The 16389-nt window shown below is 44.9% G+C and overlaps 1 protein-coding gene across 1 annotated transcript in view; it reads left to right on the forward strand.

Annotated features, from left to right (window-relative positions):
* LOC310794987 (NLR family CARD domain-containing protein 3-like) overlaps window positions 1-6324 on the forward strand; it is a gene marked incomplete at both ends in the record, with an annotated part of 30917 nt that extends 24593 nt beyond the window's left edge. Inside the window, 2 exons of the mRNA XM_083657011.1 lie at window positions 1253-1385; window positions 5806-6324. Of these exons, the coding sequence (XP_083513137.1) occupies window positions 1253-1385; window positions 5806-6324 (652 nt within the window). The remainder of the gene's footprint in view (window positions 1-1252; window positions 1386-5805) is intronic.
* Between the last annotated feature and the right edge of the window lie 10065 nt (window positions 6325-16389).

The raw sequence follows: 16389 nt of genomic DNA on the forward strand, positions 1-16389 counted from the left end.
TTAAAAAACAGAAATAGTGGAGGGTTTGTCTCTTCTTCTGTCTGCTGATTGGCCATGACGTTTGATGGTGTTACGTGAATCTGTTCAGACGTGTTTGCCTTTTTAACGCCTCACCAAACAGTGTGAAAAGTTAACTAAATTACTTCCTCATCCCATAACCAATCTTTCCATAAAGTTTCATGCAAATGCATGAATACCTTTTGGAGTTATCCTGCTAACAGACAAACAGACGGAACAGAACAGGGTGAAAACAAAATTCCCTTGGTGGAGGTAACAATAAATCTAACAAACAAGCGGGAGTTAAATTGTTTTTCAGTCTCTCTTTGTTTTGTTTTTACTCTGTAGCCATTATGACCTTTGAATAAGAATAACAAAACAAAGCAGTGAAAGCTGCTTCTCCTCCTTCTAAATATGACCTTAATGCACAAACGCAGCAGAAACCAGCAGCACAGCAATGAGTGGACTGAAGTGCAGAGACACAAACTCAGCAAGAGGTCCGGGTCATGAACAGTACAGTGGAGCCATCTAGTGGTGAACCAGGGCTATAGCAAGTAAACAGGGAAGAGCGAGCAACGTTCAAAAAGCATCAAATAACGGAAATGTCAAGATGAAAATTGTTCAGTCACAAGTCAGAGTCAGTCACAACTATCTGGTGGAGTGTGTGTGTGTGTGTGTGTGTCACAACTATCTGATGGAGTGTGTGTGTGTGTGTGTGTGTGTGTGTGTGTGTGTGTGTGTGTGTCTCATAACCATTTGTTGGAGTGTGTGTGTGTTTGTGTGTGTCACAACTATTTGTTGGAGTGGGTGTGTGTGTGTCACAACTATTTGTTGGAGTGTGTGTGTGTGTGTGTGTGTGTGTGTGTGTGTGTGTGTGTGTGTGTGTGCTTACGTGCATGCATGTGTGTGTGTGTGTGTGTGTGTGTGTGTGTGTGTAGGTGTGTGTGTGTGTGTGTGTGTGTGTGTATTGGAAAGCAGCGCTCCTGTTTTCAGTAACTGAATCAAAGTAAAACTACAGTGGAGGAAGTGATGAAATGTTGAAGTCAATCGTCATGACAGCAAAGACGAGGAAAACAGTATAAACTATAAATGCAACTGTGTGTGTGTGTGTGTGTGTGCGTGCGTGCGTGTGTGTGTGTGCGTGTGCGTGTGCGTACCTGTGTGCGTGCGTGCGTGCGTGTGTGTGTGTGTGTGTGTGTGTGTGTGTGTGTGTGTGTGTGTGTGTGTGTGTGCGTGCGTGCGTGTGTGTGTGTAGGCTGTCAGGCTGTCTGCTCACAGAGGAAGGCTGTGCTTCTCTGGCCTCAGCTCTGAGCTCCAATCCCTCCCATCTGAGAGAGCTGGACCTGAGCTACAATCATCCAGGAGCCTCAGGAGAGAATCTGCTTTCTGCTGGACAGTGGAGACTCAGGTATGGAGAGGCAACGTCTGCTAGAAGGCTGAGAGTCACACACATTTTCTCTGTCACACTGCAAAGCTCATGCAGGAATACAGTTCAATGGAGCATATGAGAGGAAATCCTTCATATTGAAGGTTATTAATAAATGTCCATGTTGTTTCCATCATCAAAGAGAATCTGCTGATCTGACTTTGTTTATTCCTCCAGTGTGGACCATGGTGGAGAGCAGTGGCTGAAACCAGGAGGTCTGAAGAAATGTAAGTGTGTATTTAGTTTGATTCATGAAAACAAAGCAACACATTCAACTAGTGAGATAGAAAGTCCATCTATGGCACAGTCTATTCATTCTGATCCTACTGTGAATCAGGGTGATGGCTGACATCATGACTTTTAATCAACATATTTGAAAAGGAGGTGAAATGACTGAGGCAAAGTGTGCTGTGGTCTGACCAGTCCATCTCAGATGAGCTCGGGCACGTTTCTGGATGTGGTTGATATATGGCTTTCACTTTGCATGGTAGAGTCTTAACTTACATTAAGATGCAGCGAGGAACTGTGTTAACTGACTGCTTTTCCCAAGTGTTCCAGAGACCATGTGGGAATATCCATGACAGAATAATGTTGGTTTTTAATGCAGTGTCGCCTGAGGGATCAAAGGTCACGGCCATTCAATGTTGGTTTCAGCAGAGATTTCTCCAGATTCTGACCTGACCTCCTACTTCCTGCTTCAGCACTGTACCAGAGATTTTCATCTGCCATTTATTTTCCCATAGACATTTCGTAAAATGCTTATAAAAATAGTTTGACTTTGTCAAACCAAACGCTTCAGATATATTTAGAAACAGGAGAGACCACATAACATTTCACTCGGACCAAAACGTAAAAATAAATTGCAGATTTAAAGAAAATATTTTTTCTGTGTAGTTTTTTAAAGTTCTGGTCAGAGTGAAATGTTCTATGGTCTCTCCCGATTCTAAATATAGCTGAACCGTTTGGTTTGATGAAGTTAAACTATTTTTATAAGCATTTTACAAAATGTCTATGGGAAAATAAATAGCAGATAAAAATCTCTGGTACAGTGCTGAAGCAGGAAGTAGGCGGTCACTTTGCCTCTCTAGTAACCTGTTTACCTGTGGAATGTTCCAAACAGGTGTTTTTGAGCATTCCTCAACTTTCCCAGTCTTTTGTTGCCTCTGTTCCAACTCTTGTGAAAGGTGTTGCTCTCAAATTCAGAATATGAACATTGTATGATGTGAAACACAATATTGAGCCAGGCTGGACTGGAAGTTGATCAGGTAAAACATTACATATATTTGTACTTTATTCAATTGAATATAGGTGGAAAAGGATTTGCAAATGGTCACATTCTGTTTTTATTTCAGTTCTACACAGCGTCCCAACTTTTTCTGAATTGAGGTTATAATTTCAAATACATTTGTCATTCTGAAATGTCCCATTGTTTGTGTTCAAGGATTTTTTTTGTCTAAATGTAAACACAAATAAAAGGTAATTAAAATGTGTCTCAAGGGTGTGGAGGGTGACTTTAAGAATAAAATACATTAGTTTTCTACAGGGGAGTGGTGCTGGCCAAAACAACAGTACAAGTTAAAAACAGGGATTTATTACTAAAATACAAGTTAAAAACATGCCTATTTAAAATAGTCCAGCGGCCATAAGAGTTTAATGTCCAGTGTCCACTGCAGCCAAGAGTAGTGACTGTTTTGTCTCCAACAGCAGGCTGTCTTACTGCCTCCTGGCGCCTCCTAGTGGCAAAGAAGTGCATTACAGAACACACTTTAATGTCTTGCTTTCTCAGTGTATGGAGTTCATATGGAGTAGGGTAGAATAACCAGCTAAATGTAACACTGATTTAGGGAGGAGCCAAATTAAATTCATTATATAAATGCATTGCAACCTAAATCAAACCAACAGGATGCAAACAAAGCAAAAAGCCAAATGAAAGAATCAAAAGTCATTAAAGTCGAGCTGAACCCAATAATGACTTTTCTTTTAGTTCAAATACCTGGGTATGCAGTGCACCTATTTAATAATGTATGCAAAAGATATCACAACAATCTAATTTCTTTAGTTTTTCACATCAAAAGTTCGTTTTTCAAGATTTCATTGATAACAGTAATTTACAGTTTGCTGACATCACCTAGTACTATCAAATTTCTACCCCATTTCAACCAATCATATCACGACATGCAGCTGTCAATCAAATCTTCATTTCTGGATAATTTTCTCTTCCAAATGAAGTAGAAAATGGTGCCTAGTGCCTGTCATCTGGCAGAATTCCTATCCCATAAACTAACTACTAACTTGGCCAATTGTTAGAAACATGAACAACAAACAAAAACTATAATCTCTAAGAATGCGAAGAAATGTAACTGGCTCGTTAAAACGCGCATTCCAGGGATATTGTATTTACAGAAATAGCGTAAAAGGTGCGCGCTTGAGACCGTTTGAGAGCGTGGTAGTCAGGGGTCGCCCCTCGGAGATTCCAGGCGGGCGGGCAGCACCCATTCATCGGATTGTCCGCTCCCTCCGCACGAAGCAGCTGGCTCCACACACAAGAATCAAAATAATAGGGTTTTTATTTTCCTTTCCCCCAAAGTATTTAAGAAAAAGGCCCAAAACCATAAAACAAAATAACCTGACAGTTAGGCTGAAATAAACAAAAGGGAGAGGGGTCTGGGCTGGCCCATATAGGGCTGTTGAAGCCCCTCTCCTTAAACTAACAATTGAAAAACGTTAAAAGAATAATTTAGATTAACTAAACTAAAACTAAGAACGAAAAACAACTACCAAAACTGCCAGGTTAAACTAAAACAATAAAGCCTGGCACCTATTGTGCCAGGACCTAATAAAGGAAAGAACCAAACTGCAGGTGCTGCTGGGCTGGATTCAGGATGTAGACTAACTGTGTCCCAGCAGCAAGCCAGCTTATACCTGCAGGCAGAGCTGCATCAGCAATCAGCTGAGTGTCTGCAGGTGTTCAGCCTGAGGTAAGGAGGAGCAGAGGAGATCAATTAAGCAGCTGTACTCACACAGGATGTAAACACATGAATGTGCGTTAATACATAGCATGTGAGTTCTTTATGGACTGTCCATGGCCACACGCAACACAAAGCCCAATCCAGTCCCCAGAATTGTCAAATAAAATCATGGACATGATACTATGACCCGCCTCTCAACCTGTCATCTTAGACAAACAGTCTGAAACAGACTCATTATGCAGCCACACACACACACACACACACACACACACACACACACACACACACACACACACACACACACACACACACACTGATGAATCAACATGAATCAAACTAAGAGTGAAGACACTTCTACTCCTCCACTCTCCCACAATGTCTCTCTTTCTCTCTGTATCTCCCTCTCTCTTTCTCTCTCCCCCTCTCTCTTTATCTATTTCTCTCCCTCGTTCTTTCTCCCCTCACTCTCTTTGTTTCCCTCTATCTATCTCTCTCTCTGTCTCTCTGCCTTCCTCTCTTTTTCTCTCTCTCCCTCCCTCTCTCTCTCCCCCTCTTTCTCCCCTCTCTCTCTCTTTCTCTCCCTCGTTCTTTCTCACTCTCTTTCTCCCCTCACTCTTTCTTTCCCTCTCTCTATTTCTTTCTCTATCTACCTCTTTCCCTCCACCCTCTCTCCCCCTCTCTCTCTCTCCCTCCTCTCTCTCTCTCTCTCTCTCCCTCTTCTCTCTCTCTCTCTCTCTCTCTCTCTCTCTCCCTCCTCTCTCTCTGTCTCTCTGTCTCTCTCTCTCTCTCTCTCTCAGTCAGCTCGTGCGAGTCTGCAGATGGCAGTAAGCTCCTCCCACGCTGGCGTCTTTCCTCTGTCGTGGCTCGTGCTCGTGTGGCTGCAGCTCCGTTGTCTCGTGTCGCGTGCGGCGTCTCTCTTGGCTCCCTGCGCACCTGCTGTGCATCTCCTAATCAGCTGTGTGTGTGTGTGTGTGTGTGTGTGTGTGTGTGTGTGTGTGTGTGTGTGTGTGTGTGTGTGTGTGTGTGTGTGTGTGTGTGTGTGTGTGTGTGTGAATAAGTTGGTAACAGCTTAATAACAGTGACTTGTGTTCCAGTCTGGCTCAATATTGTGTTTCACATCAAACAATGTTCATCTGTTGTGTTTCTGTGTCTCATTGCCTTTAGTTTTTAAATGGAACCTGTCAGAGTTTCCTGCAGCACAACACTTTATTTGGTCTGTTTTTAAGCTTTTGACACAAGGTTTATTTATGTGAACATGAATGTGGTAAAAACCTACAATCAACCATTTCTTAAAATCACTTGTAAAATATCTTCATAACCACTGAGAATGATTGTTATTGTGAAACACAGCCCAGGTGTTTTAGATGAGAAGCTGCTGCTGTATTGAGTCTTGTTGTCTCATCAGATGCCTGTGAACTCACACTGGATCCAAACACAGCAGGCAGACACCTCCTCCTGTCTGAAGACAACAGAAAGGTGACGTATGTGAGAAAGGAGCAGCCATATCCTGATCACCCAGAGAGATTTGACACCTGGACTCAGCTGCTGTGTAGAGATGGTCTAACTGGTCGCTGTTATTGGGAGGTGAAGAGGGAAGGATATGTTCATATAGGAGTGACTTACAGAGGAATCAGCAGGAGAGGAGGGGGTGATGACAGCAGGTTTGGAGGGAATGAAAAGTCCTGGAGTCTGAGCTGCTCTGATGGTTATTACTCTGCCCAGCACAATAACAGAGTCACATACATACCTCTCCCCTCCTCCTCTCGCTCTAACAGAGTCGCAGTGTATTTTGACTGGCCTGCTGGCTCTCTGTCCTTCTACACAGTTTCCTCTGACACACTGACTCACATCCACACCTTCTACTCAACCTTCACTGAAAAACTCTACCCTGGGTTTAGGCTGTATGATGGTGCCTCAGTGTCTCTGTGTTAGATAGAGGAGGGAGAGAGAAACTGTCAGATAGAGGAGGGAGAGAGAAACTGTCAGATAGAGGAGAGAGAGAGAAACTGTCAGATAGAGGAGGGAGAGAAACTGTCAGATAGAGGAGAGAGAGAGAAACTGTCAGATAGAGGAGAGAGAGAGAAACTGTCAGATAAAGGAGGGAGAGAGAAACTGTCAGATAAAGGAGGGAGAGAGAAACTGTCAGATAGAGGAGAGAGAGAGAGACTGTCAGATAGAGGAGGGAGAGAGAAACTGTCAGATAGAGGAGGGAGAGAGAAACTGTCAGATAAAGGAGGGAGAGAGAAACTGTCAGATAGAGGAGGGAGAGAGAAACACTGAGACCAAACACAGCTGCTATGATGTGAAGGTTTAGGCATGCAGTGTGTGTGTGTGTGTGTGTGTGTGTGTGTGTGTGTGTGCTGCCTGTTTCTCAGATTCCTCGCTGTGTGTCAGATAGATGGAGAGAAACACACAGAAACACAGCTGCTGAGATGATGCTTCACTCTGTACAGGATCTCACACACACACACACACACACACACACACACACACACACACACACACACACACACACACACACACACACACACACACACACACACACAGTTATGACAAGTCAAGACATAGAAAAGCTCGTCCATATGTTTAGATCACATGACAGGAAGCAGCTAGAAGTGAAAATCTGCTTCTAGAATTCTGACACAAACTAATCTGAACACAAAGCCTCAATTCTCAGCTCCCTGCATTGACTCCAGTGGTGAACGTGAACGCACACATGCAGGTTTGTGTGTGTGTCTAAAAACTCCCTTCACATGTCACTGGCTGCACCTTATGCTAACCTATAGATAGATAGATAGACAGATAGATAGAGACACACAGACAGAGCGAAAGAGAGAGACACACAGAGCGATAGAGACACAGAGAGATAGATAGAGAGAACATGTGGTCAGTGTTTGACAGGTGAGGTCAACAGAGATGCACTTCCTCCTACAATGTAAAACATTTGAAGAAACAAGGAATATTGACTTCAATAAACTCAACTCTGTAATTCCAGACTTCAAAGAACTGAATGAGCTCCAAATTAAAAGTAGTCCTAAGAGAAGGAGACAGGGCTCATCTGTCTGTCCAATATGTCTCAACATGCCACAACCTGAGGGACAGTGAGTGACCTACACACACTGATGTGTATCAATCTCAGTGTTTCATAATTAATGTGTATTATTATGATTATTATTATTGCATTGTATGCATTATTTTTTACTGTATTATTCATGAGGAGTGATGGTAATGTTGAATGTGATTGTTTCTTGATGCTTTGGCAATATTGTTGTTATGACATTCATGTTAATAAAGCAATTAGAATTTGAAAAATTTGAATTCGAGAGACACAGAGAGAGAGAGAGAGAGAGAGAGAGAGAGAGAGAGACACACACACAGAGAGAGAGAGAGACAGAGAGAGAGAGAGAGAGAGGGGCCATGGAGGAGGCTTGTGAGGCTTGTTGTTGCTGCTGTGATGTTGAGCAGAATCTCTGGTCTGAGTCAGAGCACAGACAGGATGGTGAGGCAACATAAACTCATGTCTTTCTTATGTACAAACTGTTGTTTTCTTCATTGGATGTAAATACATGGAAATTATTTTGACTGTATTCTACGTTCTTTATCATATTTTTTTTTTTTAAATTACTACTTTTTTCACTGTTTCAATTTATGCTGTACATTGAGGAATTAAACGTGTTGAAAATGTCTACATGTGTTGTGTCTTTACAGTTTTTCTCCAAACGTTTAAACACATTTCCAATAACTGTGGCTCAGTTTGTCAAAACTCTAAACTGAAAAGAGTTTGTCAAAACTCCACAAATCTCTTATAAAGTGACACAACACTCAAAACCATGTTCTCTCTTCTCAAAACAGATTATTTCCACCAAAACAAAACACACAGCTATGATATGTTGATGTCTTACACAGCATCAACTACACACTGGTGTGATCAATTAAAACACTACCATCAAAATAGTCTTCATGTATGTTCTGGCTTCATGTTACATATTCAAATGCATACAATTGTGTGGAAATAGTTTCCTTTCCTCATTTTGGTAAAGTGTAGTGTTTTGCCCTAAAATAGCATTTACTGTTGATACAACACAAATGTGACCATAGGCATCATATAGAACCACATATCAATACATCTTCCTTTTTTCCAATAAGACAGAAGACTGTATAACTCAAGGGCTATGTCCCTATAACTGCAAAGTAACATCAATTAACTGTGTAACTTGTAACTGAGCTATGACTGTATATCTAGGAAGTATAATAGTTTTATTTAACCCAGCAACAAGCGGTCCAAATAGTATTACCAAGCCTCCTGGATTGGCCAGGAGACACTCCGGTAGGCTAATAGCCTCTCGGGATGGAAGACATAATTCTCAGAGATTTTTCTATATGATTATAATGTAGCAGGTGGTACAAAGTAAGTAAAAAAAAAAGTGGTAAAAAGAAGCTGAACATGGTGGCACTGATCTGCATCTGATTGCATGCTCGCTCTCCTTTTCATTGCTTTGTTTGAACAGACGAGGGACGTTACAGACACGGAGGATGAAAATGGTGAAATGACTCAAATTAGCGTGGAGGATGCCCCCTCAACTTACAAATCGATCGCAACAAAATATTGTTAAAATATCGTATCATATCGTTATCGTGAACCCAATATCGTGTATCGTATCGTATCGTGAACTGAGTGTATCGTGACACACCTATTGACCCCTGATGTTATATGTGATTTTCTCTAAGGGCAGAGTTGTGGTTAGTTCAGAAATCCATCTACCTATTATACCGGCCTACCAAACCAATTCCATGTTACAGCAATAACTCTTTTCTGTCTCCCTCTGATGTTATAATGAAATGAAAGTTAACGTTTAACTTAAGTTCGGGAGCTGGGCCACGCCTCAACCACTCCCCCAACTTCCTAACCACCCCTCTAAACCACTCCTCTAATTACGTGGCAATATTACTACACCTGGTTAACCTGCCTCACCCTGTTTGTCTCGATCTCTCGACAGACAGGTTGTGCAGGCAGCACACATACATCACACACTTACACATCAGTAAACTTTGCCAAACGCTGGAATTACCATTTCAAACAGCCAAACTCACCGCAATCCAGATCTGCAATCCACCCGATTCAGACGGCGACTGCGTGATTTGCTACCGATTAGCAGCGTCCACCAGACATGCTATCGTCACATCACAGCCTCCGTGCCAAAGCAGAGTCTCCACGGCCAGCCAGATGCCATCATCAGTCAATATTCCTGGGCCAAATCGACTCGACAAACGCGGAAGGCGATCCATTCCAACGAGGCAGCGCATCTTCAACTACGTGTCCCGGTATCATGCCGAATCCCCTTCAACACGGCGCACCCGGGTCTTCACGTGCCAAACTCCACGTTCACACAACGGAGCCGAATACAGACTTTACCGTCACCTGCACCTAACGTTCCAGAGAAGGAAATGCATCCCCTTTCAACATAAGAGAGAGAGGAAAAGCGATAGTAATTCATGCCATTCAGCATACATCACAACAAACTTTCCGAGCAGACAGCGCTTCCGGGTCCTGCTTGGCAGAGCCAATCCAGAGCCAAACCTGCGAGAGCCATGAGCCAATCACCGTCAGCGCTGTCCGGTTTGATGTCACAGAAGCTGCAGACTGCTGCAGCCAGGTTGTATATTCCCTGGCTCCCTCTGCCAAACATTGACAGCCAGGGCCGCTGCTGGCCATTTGGGTGGCCTAAGCGTAATTGTTTTGTGGTGCCCCCCCGCAAAACTTTCAATAACTGTCAAACGAAAGACTGCAAAATCATTAATTATGAACGATACTAGTGTATCGCTGTGAATCACAGCTGATCTCATCTCTTCATGTATTATTGTTACATTCATTCAAAACATGATATTCAAGTCATATCCCGTCCCATCACAACAAACTTTCCGAGCAGACAGCGCTTCCGGGTCCTGCTTGGCAGAGCCAATCCAGAGCCAAACCTGCGAGAGCCATGAGCCAATCACCGTCAGCGCTGTCCGGTTTGATGTCACAGTGCCACTGAAGCTGCAGATGGCTGCAGCCAGGTCGTATATTCCCTGGCTCCCTCTGCCAGACATTCACAGCTGATCTCATCTCTTCATGTATTATTGTTTACATTCATTCAAAACATGATATTCAAGTCATATCCCGTGCCTGCTCCCTATGTCTCCCATCTCTCTCAGCTGATCTCAGCTTCCCTCTCATCCCAGTCCCGCAGGCTGCACAAAAACCCTGTACACATGCATCCTTTCATCCCTTCATCCCTCAATTCCTCTAACTCTCATTCAGCCAAGAACAGCAACATGGCTTCTGCCCCCACTTTCTCTGTCTCAGCCAACACGGCTTCGGCTAATCAGCCCAACCCTCCTCTTTTCCCAACTGGTCTGTCCTTGTCAACCCCCCCCCCCCCCCCCCCCCCTCAACCCCCCCTCCCTTCCCCATCACCCAAATGTATAACTCACCTGGCTGTCTCTCTAACCATAACACCTCCACAGCTGATCCCTAGCCTTACCTCAGCGCTCCTGCCTTCGGTCATCCAGCTTCAGCATAGCGCTGTCTACAGCAGGTTCTCCAGCCTTCACCACAGCACCACCTACGGCCGGTGCTTCAGTTTATTACTACAGCGCCACCTACAGTCAGTCCCCATAAGAACCGATATTGCCGCTACCACAAGTTTCAAGTTCCAATACTTCATTGCCTTTCATCATCGTTGACAGGAATTCAATTTAGTGAGCTCAATCACAGAACACAACAAGACACGACGACATACCACAGGACGGTCGTCGTGGTCAACCCGCTTCACTCAGGGAATGACACAGAGCCCTGCCATCCAGTTCCAGCATTGGCAGCAGCCAATCTAGGCAGGAGCAGGAGGCCATCCCCCCCCCCCCCCCCCGCAACTTACATCCAGCAATCGCTGGACTCCTTCATCCCTTCATCTCCTCGACCCCTTCATCTCTCCTCACATGGCAACAGCCCGGCCCACATGGCTTCAGCCTGGTCCACATTGTCTATCCTCACCAGTTTTATCTGTCAGCTGCTACAGACGCAGTTTCTCCAACAGCTACTGCAGACGCAGTCAGCCTCATCTACTGAACAGAGTAGAGTTCACTCCATCAGCTACTGCAGACGCAGTCAGCCTCATCTACTGCACAGAGTAGAGTTCAATCCATCAGCTACTGCAGACGCAGTCAGCCTCATCTACTGCACAGAGTAGAGTTCAATCCATCAGCTAATGCAGACGCAGTCAGCCTCATCTACTGTACAGAGTAGAGTTCAATCCATCAGCTACTGCAGACGCAGTCAGCCTCATCTACTGCACAGAGTAGAGTTCAATCCATCAGCTACTGCAGACGCAGTCAGCCTCATCTACTGCACAGAGTAGAGTTCAATCCATCAGCTACTGCAGACGCAGTCAGCCTCATCTACTGCACAGAGTAGAGTTCAATCCATCAGCTACTGCAGACGCAGTCAGCCTCATCCACTGCACAGAGTAGAGTAGAGTTCACTCCATCAGCTACTGCAGACGCAGTCAGCCTCATCTACTGCACAGAGTAGAGTTCAATTCATCAGCTACTGCAGATGCAGTCAGCCTCATCTACTGCACAGAGTAGAGTTCAAACCATCAGCCACTGCAGATGCAGTCAGCCTCATCTACCGCTCAGAGTAGAGTAGTGTTCATTCCATCAGCTACTGCAGACGCAGTCTGCCTCATCCACTGCACAGAGTAGAGTAGAGTTCACTCCATCAGCTACTGCAGACGCAGTCAGCCTCATCTACTGCACAGAGTAGAGTTCAATCCATCAGCTACTGCAGATGCAGTCAGCCTCATCTACTGCACAGAGTAGAGTTCAAACCATCAGCCACTGCAGACGCAGTCAGCCTCATCTACCATGCAGAGTAGTGTTCACTCCATCAGCTACCGCAGACGCAGTCTGCCTCATCCACTGCACAGAGTAGAGTAGAGTTCACTCCATCAGCTACTGCAGATGCAGTCAGCCTCATCTAATGCACAGACTAGCCTCATCTACCGCACAGAGTAGTGTTCACTCCATCAGCTATTGCAGATAGTCTGCCCCATCAGTTACGGCACAGAGCAGAGCAGTTATGCCGTCAGCTGTCGAGATGCAGTTAGCTCCATCTGCCACCGCAGAGTGCAGTTCCATTCATCAGTCACTGCACAGAACGCAGTTCAATTCATCAGCCGCTGCAGATGCAGTTCACTCCTTCAGTCACTGCACAGAACGCAGTTCAATTCATCAGTTGCTGCAGATGCAGTTCACTCCTTCAGTCACTGCACAGAACGCAGTTCAATTCATCAGTCGCTGCAGACGCAGTTTACTCCTTTAGTCACTGCACAGAACGCAGTTCAATTCATCAGTTGCTGCAGACACAGTTCACTCCTTCAGTCACTGCACAGAACGCAGTTCAATTCATCAGTTGCTGCAGATGCAGTTCACTCCTTCAGTCACTGCACAGAACGCAGTTCAATTCATCAGTCGCTGCAGATGCAGTTCACTCCTTCAGTCACTGCACAGAACGCAGTTCAATTCATCAGTCGCTGCAGATGCAGTTCACTCCTTCAGTCACTGCACAGAACCCAGTTCAATTCATCAGTCGCTGCAGACGCAGTTTACTCCTTCAGTCACTGCACAGAACGCAGTTCAATTCATCAGCTGCTACAGACCCATCAGCTGCCGCAGAGGCAGTTCGCCACATCAGCCTCAGATAGGCCATTTTTTGGGGGCACGTAGGGTCTGGGAAGTCCCAACTCATCCACCCTCACTCCTCCTAACAGGAATACAGACACTTCATCTCAGGAACAGCCACATCATTCTACTAGCTCCTAGAGGCCATCTTAAAAGGCCTCTTACTCGCCATTCTCTCTCCACTCAGCCTCTGTATCAGTTCTCTACATTCGGTCAACATATCTTCAATGGTTAAGCTACTCATAAATCCACGCTTACGCCGGATTCAGGCTGCGGAGGTCCCCCGAATTACTGACCTCACCTGCCTATGGTCTTCTCCTCATCCCAGTCTATCGGTCATAACTACCCGCATTTGCCACTCCAACGGAGCAATAGATTATCAGAGAATCGGTCTCCCGACCTACTTCCACCTCAACTCCTATCTTAGTTATACAAGCCAGCGACTAAATACAACAGTTTCAGGCATGCCACAGGCATCACCTCAACATCCACTCTCTTCTTGGAAACAGGAAGAATTGCCACACTATTCTGGTTCCAGAAGTACCTACACCTAGCCTCAGCTCCAGGCTTATCTCCAGAACACTATTCAAGCCACTCCTCCATAGACGTCAGACTGAGCACATCGAACCAAACCATCGAGCCCCTCGACCCTTCGTAATCTCTCGCATGTCGCTTCTGCATCCTGAATGATCTTAACGATCTCCATGATCTTAACGATCTCAATGATCTTAACGATCTCAATGATCTTAACGATCTCAAGGATCAGTCAAGCTCACGTGCAACTCAGCTCAACTTAATCCGACTTATTTTGGGGGCCTGAAATCTGCTCGGGCTGAAACACGCCTCACGCCAGACCCGCTCGGGCAGACCACGTCTGAGACGGAACCCCCACCCTGAGTCTCCCTCTGCCCCGGTCATCAGGACGTTCCCCCCGGAACACGTGACCTCCTGGAACAGACGGCTCATCTCGCACCCACACTACACCATACACAACTCATTCTCTTCAGTAAAGAACCTTAACGATACTCTTGTTGTGGCGTGGTCCTTGCTAGTGAAATGAAAGTTAACGTTTAACTTAAGTTCGGGAGCTGGGCCACGCCTCAACCACTCCCCCAACTTCCTAACCACCCCTCTAAACCACTCCTCTAATTACGTGGCAATATTACTACACCTGGTTAACCTGCCTCACCCTGTTTGTCTCGATCTCTCGACCCACCCTCCCTCCCTTGTATATCTCATCCCTCAATCCCCTATCCCTTCCCGCACCCCTCAACCCTTAACATCCTCATTCCCTCTCACTAGGCACGGTGCATGCCCCTCCACGTCTCGTTCTAGGATCCATCCGGGGGGGCCTGAAATCTGCTCGGGCTGAAACACGCCTCACGCCAGACCCGCTCGGGCAGACCACGTCTGAGACGGAACCCCCACCCTGAGTCTCCCTCTGCCCCGGTCATCAGGACGTTCCCCCCGGAACACGTGACCTCCTGGAACAGACGGCTCATCTCGCACCCACACTACACCATACACAACTCATTCTCTTCAGTAAAGAACCTTAACGATACTCTTGTTGTGGCGTGGTCCTTGCTAGTGAATTGGGTATAATCCTAGTATGAAGAGCTTCGGGTCTAGAGGTATTTGTATGGACAATATGTCGTGGAGTGGATATACACTCTCTTACTGCGTCCCAAAACCTTTTGATTTGGCTACACTGCCAAAGACAGTGGAAAAGTGTATCTTTGTATTTTCTGCACTTGAAACATACATCAGGAATGGCACCATTGTATTTGTGGATCTTTTCTGGAGTTACATAGATTCACATCAGCCAGTTATCCTGCAGCAAATTTAAGGCCAGAGTGAATTGTTTGACATTGCGCTTTGTCACATGCCTCCTCCCAGTCCTCTATGCCAGTGGTTCTCAAATGGGGGTGGCACGTTGGGGGTCCGCGAAAAGTTTTCAGGAAAATAAAAATAAAAACTTTTTTTTTGGTTGCAAAAGCTTTATAGTTCAACGAAAATATTGTACGCTTTAAATCTAAAATGGTTCATGGATTACATTCTAATCTAACACACCTATCAATTTAAAAGTCAAGCACGTTACCGTGGAAACAATTAAGCTTAGCCCAAAATCACAAATCAGAATGAGGGGGGTCCCCGGTAGATTTTCTATCATGTAAGGGGTCCTTGGGTGAAAAACATTTGAGAACCTCTGCTCTATGGTGATGTCTTCATCATCTAAGTCCTCTCTCCATGGAAGAACCTCTGGTCTATGGTGATGTCTTCATCATCTAAGTCCTCTCTCCATGGAAGAACCTCTGCTCTATGGTGATGTCTTCATCATCTAAGTCCTCTCTGCATGGAAGACTGGCCTACCAGAAGGTTAGATATCCTAGAGATGATGCCCCTACCCAAACACTACATCACCATTACCTCCTCTATTTTGACATAGTGGGGATGGCTAGTGATTGACTTTGCTGTTTTCTGATGAAGTCTGTTTCTGATGTAAGTAGTTGAACTGTTTGCGGGGTATGTTATATTATATATATATATAGATATATAGATGTTATATTTATCAGCTATTTCTTCAAACATCTGTTCATCTGGCTCGTATAAATCTACTTTTTGGAATCCCTTTTCAGCCCAAGATTTAAACATCACAGCCCTCCTCCCTGTGAGGAAAAGTCGTTCCAGGTTCTTAAATGTGAATATGTCCAAACAGGAGAGTGGATGCCGCAAACCAGAAGATGGGACTTTTTGTTTCGTAAACATACGAGTCCTCTTCAAAAGCATAATACGATCTATGCTGCAAGGAACTGGCTTCTCTTCCTCGTTGGTGGTACAACAAGATGTTTTGCAGGAGCCAAAACTACATGTATAGGCCTACTGGTCACTGACTGTTGCAACCAAGTGTTGGTATTGAGACTACTAACTCCAGTGTGTGTGTGTGTGTGTGTGTGTGTGTGTGTGTGTGTGTGTGTGTGTGTGTGTGTGTGTTGTGTGTGTGTGTGTGTTGTGTGTGTGTGTGTGTGTGTGTGTCAGATTATTGCAATCTGATCACCCAAAATGCATGTTAACACCAGGTGTAAATTAAATCAGGCTAATGTGGTCAAGCAATATCCGATTGCAATCTGATCACAGAAAAAACGCATGTCAGTGCCAAGGTGTAAATGGCCTCCGAGACATCTCACAAATGTTATGCATCCAGTTTCAGGATTAAAAACTTTATTGAAACACAAAAACCAAACATACACACAAAATGTCTTAAAATAGCCTATTCAT

Source organism: Poromitra crassiceps, assembly GCF_964638095.1.
Source record: "Poromitra crassiceps genome assembly, chromosome: 20".
In the NCBI taxonomy this organism is placed as follows: Eukaryota; Metazoa; Chordata; class Actinopteri; order Beryciformes; family Melamphaidae; genus Poromitra; species Poromitra crassiceps.